The 14,762-nt window shown below is 49.3% G+C and overlaps 1 protein-coding gene across 1 annotated transcript in view; it reads left to right on the top strand.

Annotated features, from left to right (window-relative positions):
- The window catches only part of LOC104080392 (2-acylglycerol O-acyltransferase 2-like), a 24,562-nt gene that overhangs the window by 3,187 nt on the left and 6,613 nt on the right, over window positions 1-14,762 (top strand). The window contains 1 exon segment of the mRNA XM_009582768.1: window positions 5,743-5,921. Within this exon segment, the coding sequence (XP_009581063.1) occupies window positions 5,743-5,921 (179 nt within the window).

Here is a 14,762-nt window from a genome sequence, read left to right as displayed (position 1 = left end):
ACGGGCACCCGCCGCCAGACATTTGCACAGCCCTTTGGCTGGAGATCCCAGCAGCCGCCGCTCGGCAGCACTGGTTGCAGGCAGCTGTTGCTATGGTTGTGCAAATGCATCCCCCGAGAAGCCAAGCACCGGGCGAGGGGCTCATTCATTCTCCGCGGGGCGCTGGATGAGTGCGGCAGCTCGACCCCGCTGCTGGCAGGGAGCTCTGCTGCAGCATCTCTCGCGACAGGCAGGCATTGTCCGCGCTGCCGGTTTTCTTGAGGATGCTGCTGGCAAGGGCACCGAGACAAAAGGTGCCATTCGCTTCAGATGCTGACAGCCGCTGGAAGGAGAGTGCACGGTGCAAGGATGGGATGCAGGGCATGGAGGGGGGACCCCATTGCCTCCCCACTGCAGGATCCCAGTACTGACCAGTGCCCCATCCTAATGTAGTGGAGCCAGGCTTCTGCAGGGCACCGAAATGCCCAAACCTGCTGCACCGCTTCCCGCTGCCCCTCTGATTCCCAGGTCTCCACGGGACTTGGGCATGGGCATCCATCCAGACATCATGCAGAAGCATTAGTGTAGGGCTGAACCCATGCAAACCAACCTGTGCACGCCGCCTCTGCGCACCCAGCGTACAACACCCAGCCTTTGAACCCTTTCAATCAGCAGGGTTGGCTCAAAGGGCACGCGGTGCCAGCGTGAGCCAAGCCCCCTTGACAGCTGAACGTAGTCCACAGCCTGGGACAGCCTGGCCGGGCTGCCGGGCTTGGCTGTGCCGAGGGGTACAGGACCTGCACAGGCTGTCACTGTCAGGGACTCTAGGCTGGCACTGGGGACGTCAGCAATGTGCATCTTGCAAACCCTCCTGACAACTGCAATAGGAGTCTGACTCACTCTGGGGCTGCTGCGATGCCAAAAATCTCTTTGCAAAGGTTGCTGATTTTCCGATTTCGGGTTGAATGAGCAAATGCTGGGTTAGCAACAATGCTGGACCCAGCAGCACTTTGATGGGACATGGTCCCTGTTTTGACTCGGTCAGAAAAGTCATCCATGTGCTTTTAGCCTGTGGCTCACTCGGAGCCTGTGGCATATACATGTGTGTTGTCTGTGATATGCCCATGTTTTTATCCACGGAGGGACTTGCAGCTCACAACAAAACTACTTATCACAAGACACCCACCACCAAACACTTCATTTTTGCTCTGAGCTTCTCTGAGGGAGCCCAGCCCAGGAAATCACTTGGCCTGTGAGGGGATCCAAGAAAACCATCACATCCACACGGATGTGTCTTCTCTTTGCTGACTCCCATAAGAACATGGAGATGTGAGATGCTGAGTCCTGGATCATGAAGAGCTGCTTCAGGAGGACCCCTGGTCGGCAGGCTGGGTGCAGACCTTGGTGGCCCTGCAGTCCAGGAATGTTCTACAATGGCTTCACTCAGAGCGACACCTCACCATGGGCAACCGCAGACAAACCTCCCGGCTTCTGGCCTGAAGAGAAAGTGTAATATTTAGGGTCTGTATGGAGCTTTCCTTCTTGTCAAGGGCACTTTGGTTTTGGTTTTAGTTTGAAGGGCTCTCTCTTTACTTTCCATGTCAGAGTAGACAGTGCAGCAGCTAATCTCAGCCCAGCTGAGGATTCTCTGGCCATTTTCAGATAACTGAACTGATGTGATTGCAAAGACATGCATGATGCCCTTAGACCTCCTCTTGCAGCCCATGGTGATGTCTGCCTTGAAAGGGCTCTGTGTAAGGGCTTAAGCCATTTTATAGCAATTTAGCATGTGCTATTGGGCTACCTCACAAGAGTCCAAACCTGCAGAGGGAGGACATGAGGATCACGTCTGTTTGCAACCGCACCCCCAAACCTGCCTGTTCCTCCTGAGCATACAACCATGGCTTGAGAGACTGCAGCCTGAGGCTGGGAATCAAGTGAGTTATGGGGGCAGAAAGGTGGAAGGTAGATATTGTAGTGATGCTATGGCTGAATGCTAAAGGTAATTCTCCCCTCCTTTCCCTTAAAGAATACTGTAAAGGCAGTGAGGCAGAGCCATCTTATAATCACATCTCATTGCCATTTGAGTGCCTGATGCGCTTGCAGTCCCCATCCTCACCAGAGAGCTTGCTCCCATGGAAAGCATGGCCAAGGTGGGGGTTGGAACTAGATGGTCTTTAAGGTCCCTTCCAACCCAAACCATTCTATGATTCTAAGCTGGAGAGCTTGTCTGGCTCTGCAGAGCCCTGGCAGCTGATGGGCTTCAAAGATGGGTTTCTAATGAACCAGGGACTTGCAGGTTTCCTCCCATCCCCACCATGACACAGACTTGCATCTCTTCCAGAGGCGTTTCTGAGACCGGACAGCCCTTTGCAGATTGCTTTGTGGGCACAATGGGTTGTACATAGGCTGGAGTTTGGCCCCAGGAGGGAGGTATCTGCTGAGGTTCCCTGGCCAAGAGCCTAATGCCATGTTCGTGATATCTTTTAAAGTGTTTGCCTGGCAGGTAGCCCAGAAAATGACCTTTGTTTGTAGGAAATATGGCTCTCATCTGGGCAGCTCTGAAGTGGTCCCCAGTCCAGGGAAGGATAGGCAAGAAACCCTTGTCGTTCCTCATTTTCCTCTTGGGATTCCCCTCAAGGGACGAAAGCAATGATTACGGGGAACAGCCCCACAACAAGCAAGTATTCCTGTTCGCTACCCATCCCTTCTGCCCTGTCCTGCAGCGAAGAAGCAGAAGGGGTAAGGAGGTGGCTTTAGGTTGTCCTTGCCGCTCTGCCTCTGGGAGATGACCCGTGGAGGAAGGGGAGTGTGTGTTCCCCTCCAGCATGGATTCACGAAAGACTCAGGATTTGCTGGAATAGAAATAGATCTTGGCTCATAGTGCACAGTCCTTCCCTCTAGCCCTTAGCTCAATCGGATGCAGGATTTGCACCCTTTCTTGGGTGGGATGTTATTTTTCAGCAGCTTGGAAAACAAGGAGACTCTAAGATGTGAAGAGTCACCTGTGTAACCTAAAAGAGGCCGGGTCGGTGCCCCTGAAGGGACCCTGGAGCCAGGCTGAAGAACATGAAGTCCTGGGCAGTGGGGCTGGTGGTGGACCCAGCCTGGGGACCTGACATGGCTTTCAGGAAGCAGCAATACAGCTCCGTGGCAAATATCTTCCCACCGGTGGTCCAGAAAGTCTTGGCGTCTAATCCACAGGATCGCACTGCCTCTGCTATGTTTTCATTCAAGAGATGAGGACATGACGCACAGACATCTGCAAGAAAGCTGGAAGGAGGACAGCGATCTCCCTTGATCCAAACAGCTACGGTGACTCCCCCTCGCACACCAGGCAGCGGTACAGAGTGCCTCCTTCTTGCCAAGATACAGCCCGTAAATAACCATGTGTCTGCCTAAGGCTGGGATTGGTTTGGATGCAGACAGTAAGATTTAACTGCACATTTTCTGGAACTTTCCTGTCTCTTTGGTCCCATCCACAGCAACTTTCAGACTGAGGGTCCATTCTGGGACAGGAATGGGGTCCTTTCCCACAGCAACCAGGACACTGTAAGATTTTATGATCTTAATCTTAAGATTAAGTGAAGGTCACTATGTGCAAATTCTGCCCTGCAAAAAAGAAAAGGTGAATTGCAAATGAATTGAGGGAGAAATTAATAATTACATAATTGCAAGATAAAGCCTCACTTGGATAATAAGTGCATGGATTTGGACCAGAACAACTCCCTCATTTTGCAGAATGTACTTCGAGCTTTGCACGGTGTGATAAAAAGAGAATTAGGCATTGCACAGTTTTGCAGCAGACCTGATGAGCCGGCTCCAAGGTGCAGTAAAATTGCAACCTCCGCATTGTTCCTCAAGCAGCGTTTATGTGTCCTGTGGACCCTGGAGCTTTGTTTCATGCTGAATGCTTTTTTCCTCAAGAGTTATAAAGACTGTGTCTATGGCACTTGAAAGGAGCGGTGCCAGATACGAGCAGGGGTTCGTTCTGACCTGGAGGGTGCACTGCAGGTTAGACCCGTTGCTCTGCAGAGAGCTGCAGTGTTTCCCCATGCACTGTATCAGTGCCTACCCAGGCACCTGCCTTGCTTTTCTGTTCAAATGCTGCTCGATGCAGTGTCTCCACCTATATGAGGACATAGGATCCCATTTCAGCTTTAAGGAGGTTTAGGATCCTGCTAAATTATTGTGGGGTTTTTTTTTCCCCATAGGAATTATTGGTACCATCATGCCAGTGTTTTAAAAAGGGGCAGGGATTTGTTTTTACAACCAAAACTCTAGGATCAGGGTGACTTATCACAAAAAAACCCTACAAACCAGACCTGCTTATTTATCCTTATACTTATTTCTCCTTTCTACATTCTCCTTTCTACTTATTTGCTGTAAAAGCAAACAGGAGGTACAAGGAGGTCTCAAATGAGAGCATCGTGTACCTCTTCTTTGATAGTCCTAGCTGAGATGAGATGGAGAGGGCAGGTGCCAGGTGGCTCCCAAAGATGAAAATCCAGGTCTCAGAGAATGAGGGCATGGATGCATCTATCTCACAGCTGAAGCTGAAGCTGAACAGGGCATCTCCATCCTCATGTCCTTCAGCCCTGGGTGCCAGGTCTGTGATGAAGACCCAGAGAAGAACAAATTATATAGCCCACCAAACATGATGTAACCCATGAGCTGGGTAAGGCAAAGGGCTTGGATGAATGTTTTTTTTTTTATCTCAGTCTCCTCCTTCCCAGACAACACCAAGGCTTCCAGAGGGACAGATGGAGAGGACACAGCTCTTCCCAGGAACTTTTTAGGGCATCTGCTTTACCAGGTGGCAGCTTGTGGCCATCAGCTCTTCCCACTCTTTGTGCAGACAGACAGCGTTGGGCTTGGGTGGGATTTGATGTACCAAGTGATGCTTGTTTGCACACAGACTTTCCTTCTCTTGTTCCCGTGCCAAAATACAGGGCATGAGGGAGGTAGGAGGTAGAGGGCAAAGCTGAGCACTGACTGGAAGCAACTCAGAAAAGTCTTTAATGACTTGGGAAAGTCCCAAGTCATTAATGTCTTAGGGAATGAAATAGAGCATTCTTATAAAATCTGTGATGACACTGAGATGAAAGGACTGAAAATCCTCTAGAGGCCAGGATTAGAGTTGAGAGTCAACCCAGGAAGTGGAGGCAAAGGTCCAAAATCAATAAGAAAAAACTCAATAAAGACTAAAATCTTACATATGGGAAGATAAAAAATTAAAAATCCAAGACAGAATTAAAACGGGGAATCGATAGCTCAGGACAAAGCTATTGGGGACTGTGCAGACAAGGCATAGTGCCCCACTTTACTGCTGTTGCAAAATGCCAGGTGTTATCAGGGGATATTAACAGGAGTTTTGGGGTAAAACATGGGCATTATCATTGCAGAGGTCAGACTGACTCCAGAGAAAAGCCAGACAGCAAAGGGATAGAGGTCTGATCCATGAGGACCCTCTGGATGCCGTGAGGTCCATCAGTCTTGTGGGAAGAGGAGGACACAGTGGCCTTTGAAGAAATAGGTGGATGCTGCCAGGATGGTGCTTGGTTGCTCACCAGGTTCCTGGGGCAAATAGAAAAGAAACCACCACTTTGCATCAAAGGTGCCTTCACGGTGATAAAATAATTCAGCAGCAAGCCCAGTGAAGACTTGGGCTCCATCCCAGGTCCAAACAGACCGAGTCCCTTGAACCTGTGAATCATTCGTCTCCCAATGCCCTGCCAACTCACTGCCTGGTATTTCTCTCAGCACAGTGCTCCATAGCTGCCTTCATCGCCCTCTTCTTCACGCGTTTTTGGCTGGTCAGTGCCCTCTATGCTGCATGGTGGCTCATAGACAGGGAAAAACCCAGCAAGGGTGGGAGGCGGAGCCACATCATCCGGAATCATGTCGTCTGGAGATACATGAGGGACTATTTCCCCGTCAAGGTAAGTGCCACCGATCCCATCGGCTCTTAGGAGATTCAAGGACCAACTTTGTCCTTGGTGTTTGGAGGCAGGTCTGGGGCCAGCTGTCATGGCATGGGGTGCTTGGGCATCAGCATTGAAGGATTGTCTTCCCAGCTCCCAGATTACTACAAGACCCAGAAAAAATGTAGACCACCATTTTCACAAACGCATCCTTCAATCATCCGCCTTTTACTCATCCATTTAACCTCGTTGCATTCCAGCAGTTAGAAAAATCTCCCCTTTCCTGTTTTCCATGTCTATATTGCGACACTCCTGCTCTTCACATTGCTCAGCATTTACCCAGTGGACACAGGGCCAAGTTTTGACCAAAATCCAAGAGGTCCTGGTGCCCTGCAAGGTCAGCATCCCCTCCTGCTGGGGAAGAGGCTGGATGGGTAAAGCTGGGTGTGCACTGGGCAGTCTCACAGAGGAGTTGTTCCCCTGAGAGGGACTTCTGTGACATTTCCAGATTTACTTTAATGCATGTGGCAGGCCTCTGCCCTTACTTTTTATCTGATATCCCCTTGGCATGGCATGAATGAATGGACCAGCACAAAGTCCTGCCTCAGAGCCATCACAAGTCCGTACAAATCTGAGCAATGCAGCAGAAGAGTTCCTGGGCCATGCAAGGCAGTGAGTTTCTAGGCTAGACCAAGCTATGGGAATTTGTAAGATAATTCCTTTAATGAAATATTGCCTGTTGAGGGAACGCAGATGGGATGCAGACAGCTGTGCCTCATGGTTAGAGACAGCTTGGAGTCAGGAGCTGGGTACTGCAATCCAGGTAAAACGAAGTGGGGTGCCCGAACAGCCAAAGGACTCATCAGCCCAAAGGAAAAACAAGACCCCAGGCTGAAAGTCCATCTTGCATAAAGTAGGGCCTGGGATAAGGATTAGGGGGAGCTGGAGCAAAGAGAGGACCAGAGATGACATGCCCAAGGTCACCCATCAGGTTTGCTGCTCAACCAGAAACAAGAGCCAGCTCTTTCGAATCCCAGCTCTGCGCTTCAACAGCAAAACATGAGGTTTCCCTTTTCAGTTTGTACGGGGAGAAAAAAACACACGTCCCCAAGAAAACACACCCAAAATTTTCAATGTCCTGGAGTGCAGACTGCAAGATTGGTGTGGAAGGAGATTAGTTTAGGGCGGAAGTCAGGGCTGTGCAAAAAATGAGAAGATGAGGTCTGTCTGGACCTCTCCTACCATTTCTGAGTGGTACACATACTTATAAGAACTCAGATGGGCGCATCTGCTTCTAAAATGATGATGCCTAAAACGTATCTTCTGATGTCACATCATCCCCTTTTGCAGGCCACAACTCGGTACGATATTGACCTAGTGCTGCAGGTAAAACAGGAGCTTTGCCAAGCCACAACCTGGTTACACAGACAGTGTGTCCCAGAAAACGTTGCTCCTTCTCATCAGAGTGGAAACGTCACTTGATATCAAGTCAAACTGCCTTGACTGCAACATCATGGTTATACGTAGATACCTCCAGGATACTCCAAAAGCAAATATTGCACAAGGAAAATTGGAGCTTTTTGATTTCCCCTGATTTCCCCTCCCTTCATTTCAATTTTCATCTCATCCCAATATGCCTCTTGGGTCGGTGAAGGTGAAAGAGCAACGGGCAATGTTGTCTGTGACCGTGTCCGGTTAGTGGCATACAGCACTGTGCAAGCTGGGATTGCCTCTCACCAGACCTGGATGCAACTGGTAGAGATACATCTGCTGGGTTGAACCAGACCATCACCCTTCCTTTCCACTGCTGTGGAAAATTCAAGTAAATCCACTTAATTTTGTGCTGGAAGCTGCCATACGCTAACCAAACTTCCTGTGTCTCAGCTGGGTGAACTGCATCTCCCTTAGCCTCTTCAGGACCATCCATGAGAGTAAGTCTACCTTGCCCGTGTCCTACTGCCGTTGAGTTTCTTTGCTCAAAGGCATGGCAGAAAGTGACGCTGAGGACCTGCAGTGAGTTATTTTATGGTTAACCTTAGAGCTTAACTTGTGATTTAAGGGCTTCTGGATGAGCTTCAAAGCAAGGCCCCAAAAAGATGTATCATAGTCACAGGGGAGGAACGGGAACACGTCCCAGGAAAGCTTGATTTTCACCATGAGGGACAGGTAGTATTTTATGACGTTTAATAAGAAACACCAAAGGGGTTCCCAATAAATTATTGTCAAGATTGCCTTAGAAAATGCTAGAATCGCCATGAGCTATTTACATGGCTGTAATGATTATATGCAATATATATTCCGTAAATTATTTGCGGCCATAAGCTGCCGCTTGGGCAGTTTTGTACCAACCCCTCTGCTAAAATTTAGCTGCCAGCTCAGCCCAGAGACACCTCTTCTCCGCTCCCTTTGTAAGGCCATGCAAACCCCCTCCTGAACACCACACTGCATTGTCTGTCTGTCCTTCCCTCCCTGGGTGCCACTGCCAGGCAGGAGGACCAGTAAGACCAGTAGAGGGAGCATGGCTACTGGGTTTGGCTGCAGCTCACAGGGTGAAGGCAGGGAGGGTTTGGTGGAGCCCTTCTCCCCGCTGCTCTGGGAGAAGTCAGAGGGGGCTCTGCAAAAGGACGGCGGAAAACAAAAATATAATAAAAAGGGTATTATAACCAAGCAATCACATAATATTATTTCCTTAAAACATTAGTCTTCCACACTTTGTTTGCTCAAGGACTTTCTAAACCAGAATATAGGATTTAACAGCCCTTGCTGAATGCATCTGCTACCATTCGTCACTACAAGAGCTCGGAAAAACACTTGGAATCCCCAACATCCCGCAGCAAGGAGCTCCCCAGGTGAACCACACAGTGTGATGATTTCCCTGCTCCCTGCTCATTTCACTGGAAACTCACTGGTTAGCCCAAGCAAATCCTATCCCGCCTACCCATGCCACTCCTGGTTTTATACTCTGTTATATCCCCCATCTGCCAGCTTTTTTGCTACCTAAAAACCCCAAATGTGTTTGCTTCCTTGCATGGAAGGTATTTCATTTCATACCTCTGAGCACGGGCTGATTTGTTCCTAGCAGTGTGGAAGTTAAGCATCCTAAATATTGCTTTTGCCACCCTGTATGCCGCTCTCCCGAGGAGCTGAGCTGAGTTTTTGGTCTGAGCACCCACTATGCCGCTCTCCCGAGGAGCTGAGCTGAGCTTTTGGTCTGAGCACGCAGAGCTGGATGCTCCCATAGACCTCTCACCTGCCCAAAGCCTCAGCCAGAACAGAGGCACAAGGGGAGGGGGATTTGGGGAGACGGACGGGGGGACACCCAGCACCCCAGGCTGTATTTGTGTGTAGATTGAGTTTGTTCAGCCCTCGAGGATTAGTCATTCTGGGAAGATTAAACGTGGTTCCTAATCCTCCCAGATCCTGGCAGCAAACTTAGCGTGGCCAAGCATCAGTGTCTGGAGGCAGGAAGAGCTGCCTGCTATTTTATGTTCGGAAGTGGCGTTAAATGCTGCCTTTGAAGGGTCTCTGGGCATGTTCGCTGTCGCGGAAGCAAAGAAAGGTTGGGATGAGCATCTGTTTTCTGAGGATCTGGGCAGCGTGAATTTGCACTTTGCCGCAGCGATTGCCTGGCACGTGGGAGCGTGCAGGCTGCGAGCCGTGCCTCCGCAGCGCATGCAAGGAGCACCCTCTGCCGATACCAGCCTTGCACGAGTGCCACTTCGCTGCTCGGGTTATTGCCCTTGGAGCTAACTGTATTTTAGTTAGGGGTTTGGGAGCTATAGGGTCAGGCAGGACCTGAATGAGTTTGGGTGATTTTAAAAGGGGGATGAGAAAAAAGCACTGAGAATCCAAGGAAGGGTCCAGTGCATTGCCCAGGAAAGTTATTTCTGCTTCATGCCCCCTGTATTTTAACTCTGTTCTAGTCCTTCTTTTTTATACACCCTCATGATAGGCCTGCAATACATGGCTGACCTCTGCTGGGTCTTAAAATTGCAGAAAATATACCAAAAGGTGCAAAATTAATCTGTTTGGGGCAGACTACATTTGAACAGATATCCAGTGATGCCTGCTGTGGGTTGATGTTCCCTCCAAAGAGATTTTGGATACCGTGGGCTCCTCTATCTATGCTGTGTTCAAGAAGCAGTCAATAATCTGTCCGCTGCTGCCAGATCTCTGCCCAAACCCTTATCTCCATTCGCACAGTCCCTTCCCCGTCATTTATCAGCATGGCATCTTTATTATGAAGGATACACCCAGCATTACAGTAAAAGCAAATTTTTCCATCACACAGCCAAGCGAATGCACATCTTCACTGCTTCTTCTCCCCATCCCCAACCCCTTCTGCTGCTGTCAGACTGCTGTCACCAACCTCCCTCATACAGACAAGGTGCTTTGGTAACCTCAGCTGAGGATCACCATGGACGTGCAGAAGCTGAGGACTGGGGTGAAATGGGGAAAGCGTAAGCTTGACAAGAGCTATCTCTAGGGTGGTCCTCAAACAGAAGTCACCGTCTCTCTTGCTGACTATAAATGGAGGCTGGATGCTTGGCTTAGACAAGGCATTTCACCTTTAGATCACACAAGCTGGGTTACGAGTTAAATCTAGCATCAGGAAGCTAAAATTAAGGTCTTAGGGGGACAAATTTTGTCTTCAGGTGCTGTCATCATTCAGAGCAACCCCAGCACCATCTTACCAGCTTTATTCAGGGCAGTGTCCCACCATCTGCACTGCCAAGCAACATGCTAAGCCACTGGATAAAGGAGGTCCTACAAGACCCCCAAAACCAGGATCACACAAGAGCAAGGGAGGACTTGGGCATTTTGGAGCTGCCATCCTTACCCACCTTTGGGAGTGAAGGTGATGAAGTCCCATCCTAACTCAATTTAAATCCACCCGGCTGGTCAGACTCCCCGATTCTTGCTGCAAACCCAGCTCTGACCTGGCATTGTGGCACGTGGAGAAAACCCCAGTGCCCAAAGCCCTCTTTCTCCAACTGTCCCTCTCAGACTCACATCATTGTTGGGACCTGAAACTCATCTTCCTCAGCAGCTGCTGGCAATACTCAAATATTTGCCCTTCCTTTGGTCTTCCATCCAGACATCCTTGGGTGTGCTACCCACTTCTCTTCGCCTTGGCACAATTTCTCCTTCTTTGGATCTGGCTGGGTTTCTGGATTTCTCTGCTGGGTTTCATCCCGCAGAGAAACTGGCTGCATGTTTCATCCTGCAAGAGATGCTCTTTGGAAGTGCATGGGTAGGCAGCGAGAGAAATGAGGATTTGCTTAGGGCAAAGTTGAAAGGAGGTTTATCCTACTTAAGAACAGATTAATGAACATAACATCCTTGGAAACAGAGTTTGGGGCCAGAGAAGGATAGAAATACAATAGCAATTCAATTTGGGAGACTTTAAATGAAGAAGGCGCAAGCTTGCTGACCAGCTTTGCTGACCACATCCTCCTCTGGACGGCTGTGGGGGTAATGCCATGCTACTCCCTGTCTCCTACCCCATGTTCATCCATCCCTATGGATGCGATGTCATGGCATGTCAGTGCTCTCCCTGACTATATGTCCCCCGGCATGGCAAGCACCGTGCAGTGCCCATACTCATCTCCATGACTTGATCTAATTCCTCACTTAACAACTTTTTAATCCCTTCAGCCCTGCAAACAATGCTGGTTGGGGGCCTGGGTATCGCTTCATCTCCAGGGTGTGCTGGAGCACCCAGCCCTCCAACCCTTTGGACTCAGGGAGAATTTTACTTTCCTCAAGGGTTAGTGCACCAGCCTTACACGGGGAATCACCCATCCTCCCTCTTCCCGTGGTTTGGGGCAGGACACTCCAGTCTGCAGAGGACAACCAGGAAAAACCAGTCACATCTCGAGGGGTGAATTAAAGCAGCCTTGTAAAACCAGTTGCTTGTTAAACAGCTGAACTCCTGTGCTGACACTGTCACTCAAAAGCCCTAATTCCAATTAGCTTAATTCCACTCCAAAATGAATTGAAAACAAAACAAAACAAAACAAATACCAAACAAAGGTCACTTTAATTCCAGCTAAGAGCACCTACTTGGGATGCTAATGCAGTTTAAGTAATCCAGTTTAAAATTAATTTGCTTGAGATCCTGGCTGGTACATGGGCTCTTATCAGAGCTCCGGAAAGTCTGCGTATGCATTTCCCTAACACAGCTGACAGTGCGTGGAGCAGGTCTCACCACGTCTCTGTGGGAGCTGGGGGAACTGGGTCAGGGTTTCACCCATGCCTTGGACCCACATTTGAGTGAACAGAATAAAGGGGGGTTTCTGCTACTGAGTAATCACTGTGAGCACTGACCAGCTGTAGCTATCAAGATATTTCTCCATGAAGGAGAAGCATAAAGTAGACCTCATCCTTCAAAACACAAATTCAAGTTTATTTGTTGGGAAGGCCAAGGTCACCCCAGATCTGTGATCTGGAAGGATTCATAACACCTTTGGCAAGGGGTCATTACCACTGTCAGCAGCCAAGAAACAAGCCAGCATCCTGACCATGCCGAGGGGAAGCTTGGGGAAGCCAGCAAACCCGTGGCTCAGTTTGGAGAGCACAGCCCTGAGCTGATAACAGCTCCTTGCCTTTGGACCACCGGTCACACACATTAATTTAGCATCCCTGCGACGCCTCTGAGATGAGAAACTGGTCTTACCAAGAAAACTTCGAGTCAAGCGCTTGTCTCACTTAGATGTTTACGCACAGACCGGCTTGGCTGGACCCTTAAGTCCTTTAACAATTATTAAAGGTTCAACTCATCCAGAAAGACCAGAGCAGCAAATGCCATCCGGTGGGTGTGGAAACCCGGCCAAGGCAGGAGGGAGGAGAGTCCCACCCCTGCACCTCAGCCCCAGCCCCGATAAGCACTTGGGAGCTGGAGTGCATGAGAGAGCTGGGCTGTGCCGTGTCAGGTATTAACTGTCCTGGCAGTTCGGGAACAGCCTGTCGTACAGAGATTGACCTCTGGCAGGAGGAGGGGGAAGGAGCGAACAAACAGCGGGAAGAAACCAGATGGGAGGATCAAGTTTCTGCGTTAAAGAGTTTCCAGAAGGAGAAGGGTGGTTTAGAGTGCAGGGGCCTGACCTACAGCATAAGAGACTTTGCCCAAGACTTTCCTGCTACAGGTTTCCTTCTCACTCTTGTTCAAACACTTTGGTTTCTCTGTAAGTTCTGGCCATCGTTTTTTTTATGATGAAACCCTGGCACAGGTTGCCCAGAGAGGTGGTAGATGCCCCATCCCTGGAAACATTCCAGGTCAGGCTCGACGGGGCTCTGAGCAACCTGATCTAGTTGAAGATGTCCCTGCTTATTGCAGGGGGGTTGGACTAGATGGTCTTTAAAGGTCCCTTCCAACCCAAACTATTCTATGATTCTATGAAATCATCCAAACGTGAGCAGACACTGTGATAACATGGGGACCTTCTCTCCCCTCCTTTGCTTATGCCCTGGAAGGAGCCCCGTTTACAAAGCTGAAAGAGGCAAAGAATTCAACTAAGTCACTAAGATGTGGTCAGTGCTACTGAAGGTGACAGGTCTTGCAGAAATATTAACCAGATCCATCAACTCTTGAGAGACTAGACACCTACCCTCTAGCTGCCCATGGCTTAAAGCGGGGATTCAAAAATCACAGAATCACAGACTGGTTGAGGTTGGAAGGGACCTCTGGAGGTCCTCTGGTCCAACCCCCTGTGCTCAAGCAGGGCCACCCAGAGCTGGTTGCCCAGGACTGTGCAGTATCTGAAAATAGGTATGCACTACGACAAATAAAATAAATCATAGGGTGATCTCAATGGAAAGTATCAAGAGAAAACATGACCAGCCAGAAATAGAGCTGGAAAGATTGTTGGTTGGTGGGTGTCCAGTCCTTTGTAAGGGGACATAACCTCCCTCTTCTATTCCCTCACTTCTTATCAGAGATTCATATGTTCAGATGGCACCTCCTGTGTCTCAAGTTTGTGCCCATTGCCTCTGGTCCTGTCACTGGGCACCACTGAGAAAAGCCTGGCTCTGTCCTCTTTGCACCCTCCCTTCAGGCACTTACATAAATCGATGAGATCCCACCGAGCCTTCTCTTCTCCAGGCTGAACTGACCCAGCTGTCTCAGCCTCTCCTCACAGCAGAGATGCTCCCGTCCCTTTATCATCTTCACGGCTCTTCGCTGGACTCTCTCCAGTATGTCCATGCCTCTCTTGTACTGAGGAGCCCAAAACTGGACACAGTACTCCAGGTGTGGCCTCACCAGTGCTGAGTAGAGGGGAATGATGACCTTCCTCCACCTGCTGGCAATATATCTAATGCAGCCCTGGATACCATATGCCTTCTTTGCTGTGAGGTCCCATTGCTGGCTCATATTCAACTTGGTGTCCACCAGGACCCCCAGGTCCTTTTCTGCAAAGCTGGGTGGCCCTCAGCATGTATTGGTGCATGGGGTTGATCCTCCCCAGATGCAGGACTTTGTACTTCTCCTTGCTGAACTTCATGAGGTTCCTGTCAGCCAGATACATAGCGTACATAGAGTTGAGTACATAGATCATGATCAAACTCCAAAACATGTGTGTCGTTTAAAAGGCCCAATCCAGAACCAAGAATGGGTGGTAGGACTCAAGACTTCAGTGGCATTGAGGCCACTAGGGAGATGAGGAATCATTTATCAGTGACAGATGTGCTATCCAGGGGCACCATAAAACACCAGGGGTTGCATTTGGCTTTGTGGCCAGAATTAGCCTTAAAAAAAGAACAAAAAAAAAAGTCCAGAAAAAAATATGATAATGCAGAGCGAGGTGAAAAATGCAGTATCTGAAAATAGGAATGCAATACGACAAATAAAATAACTAA

This window comes from Fulmarus glacialis, unplaced genomic scaffold, assembly GCF_000690835.1.
Source record: "Fulmarus glacialis isolate BGI_N327 unplaced genomic scaffold, ASM69083v1 scaffold8708, whole genome shotgun sequence".
Classification (NCBI taxonomy): Eukaryota; Metazoa; Chordata; class Aves; order Procellariiformes; family Procellariidae; genus Fulmarus; species Fulmarus glacialis.
Note: the sequence above shows the minus strand (reverse complement) of the source record. Positions and strands in the feature narration are given on the sequence as shown.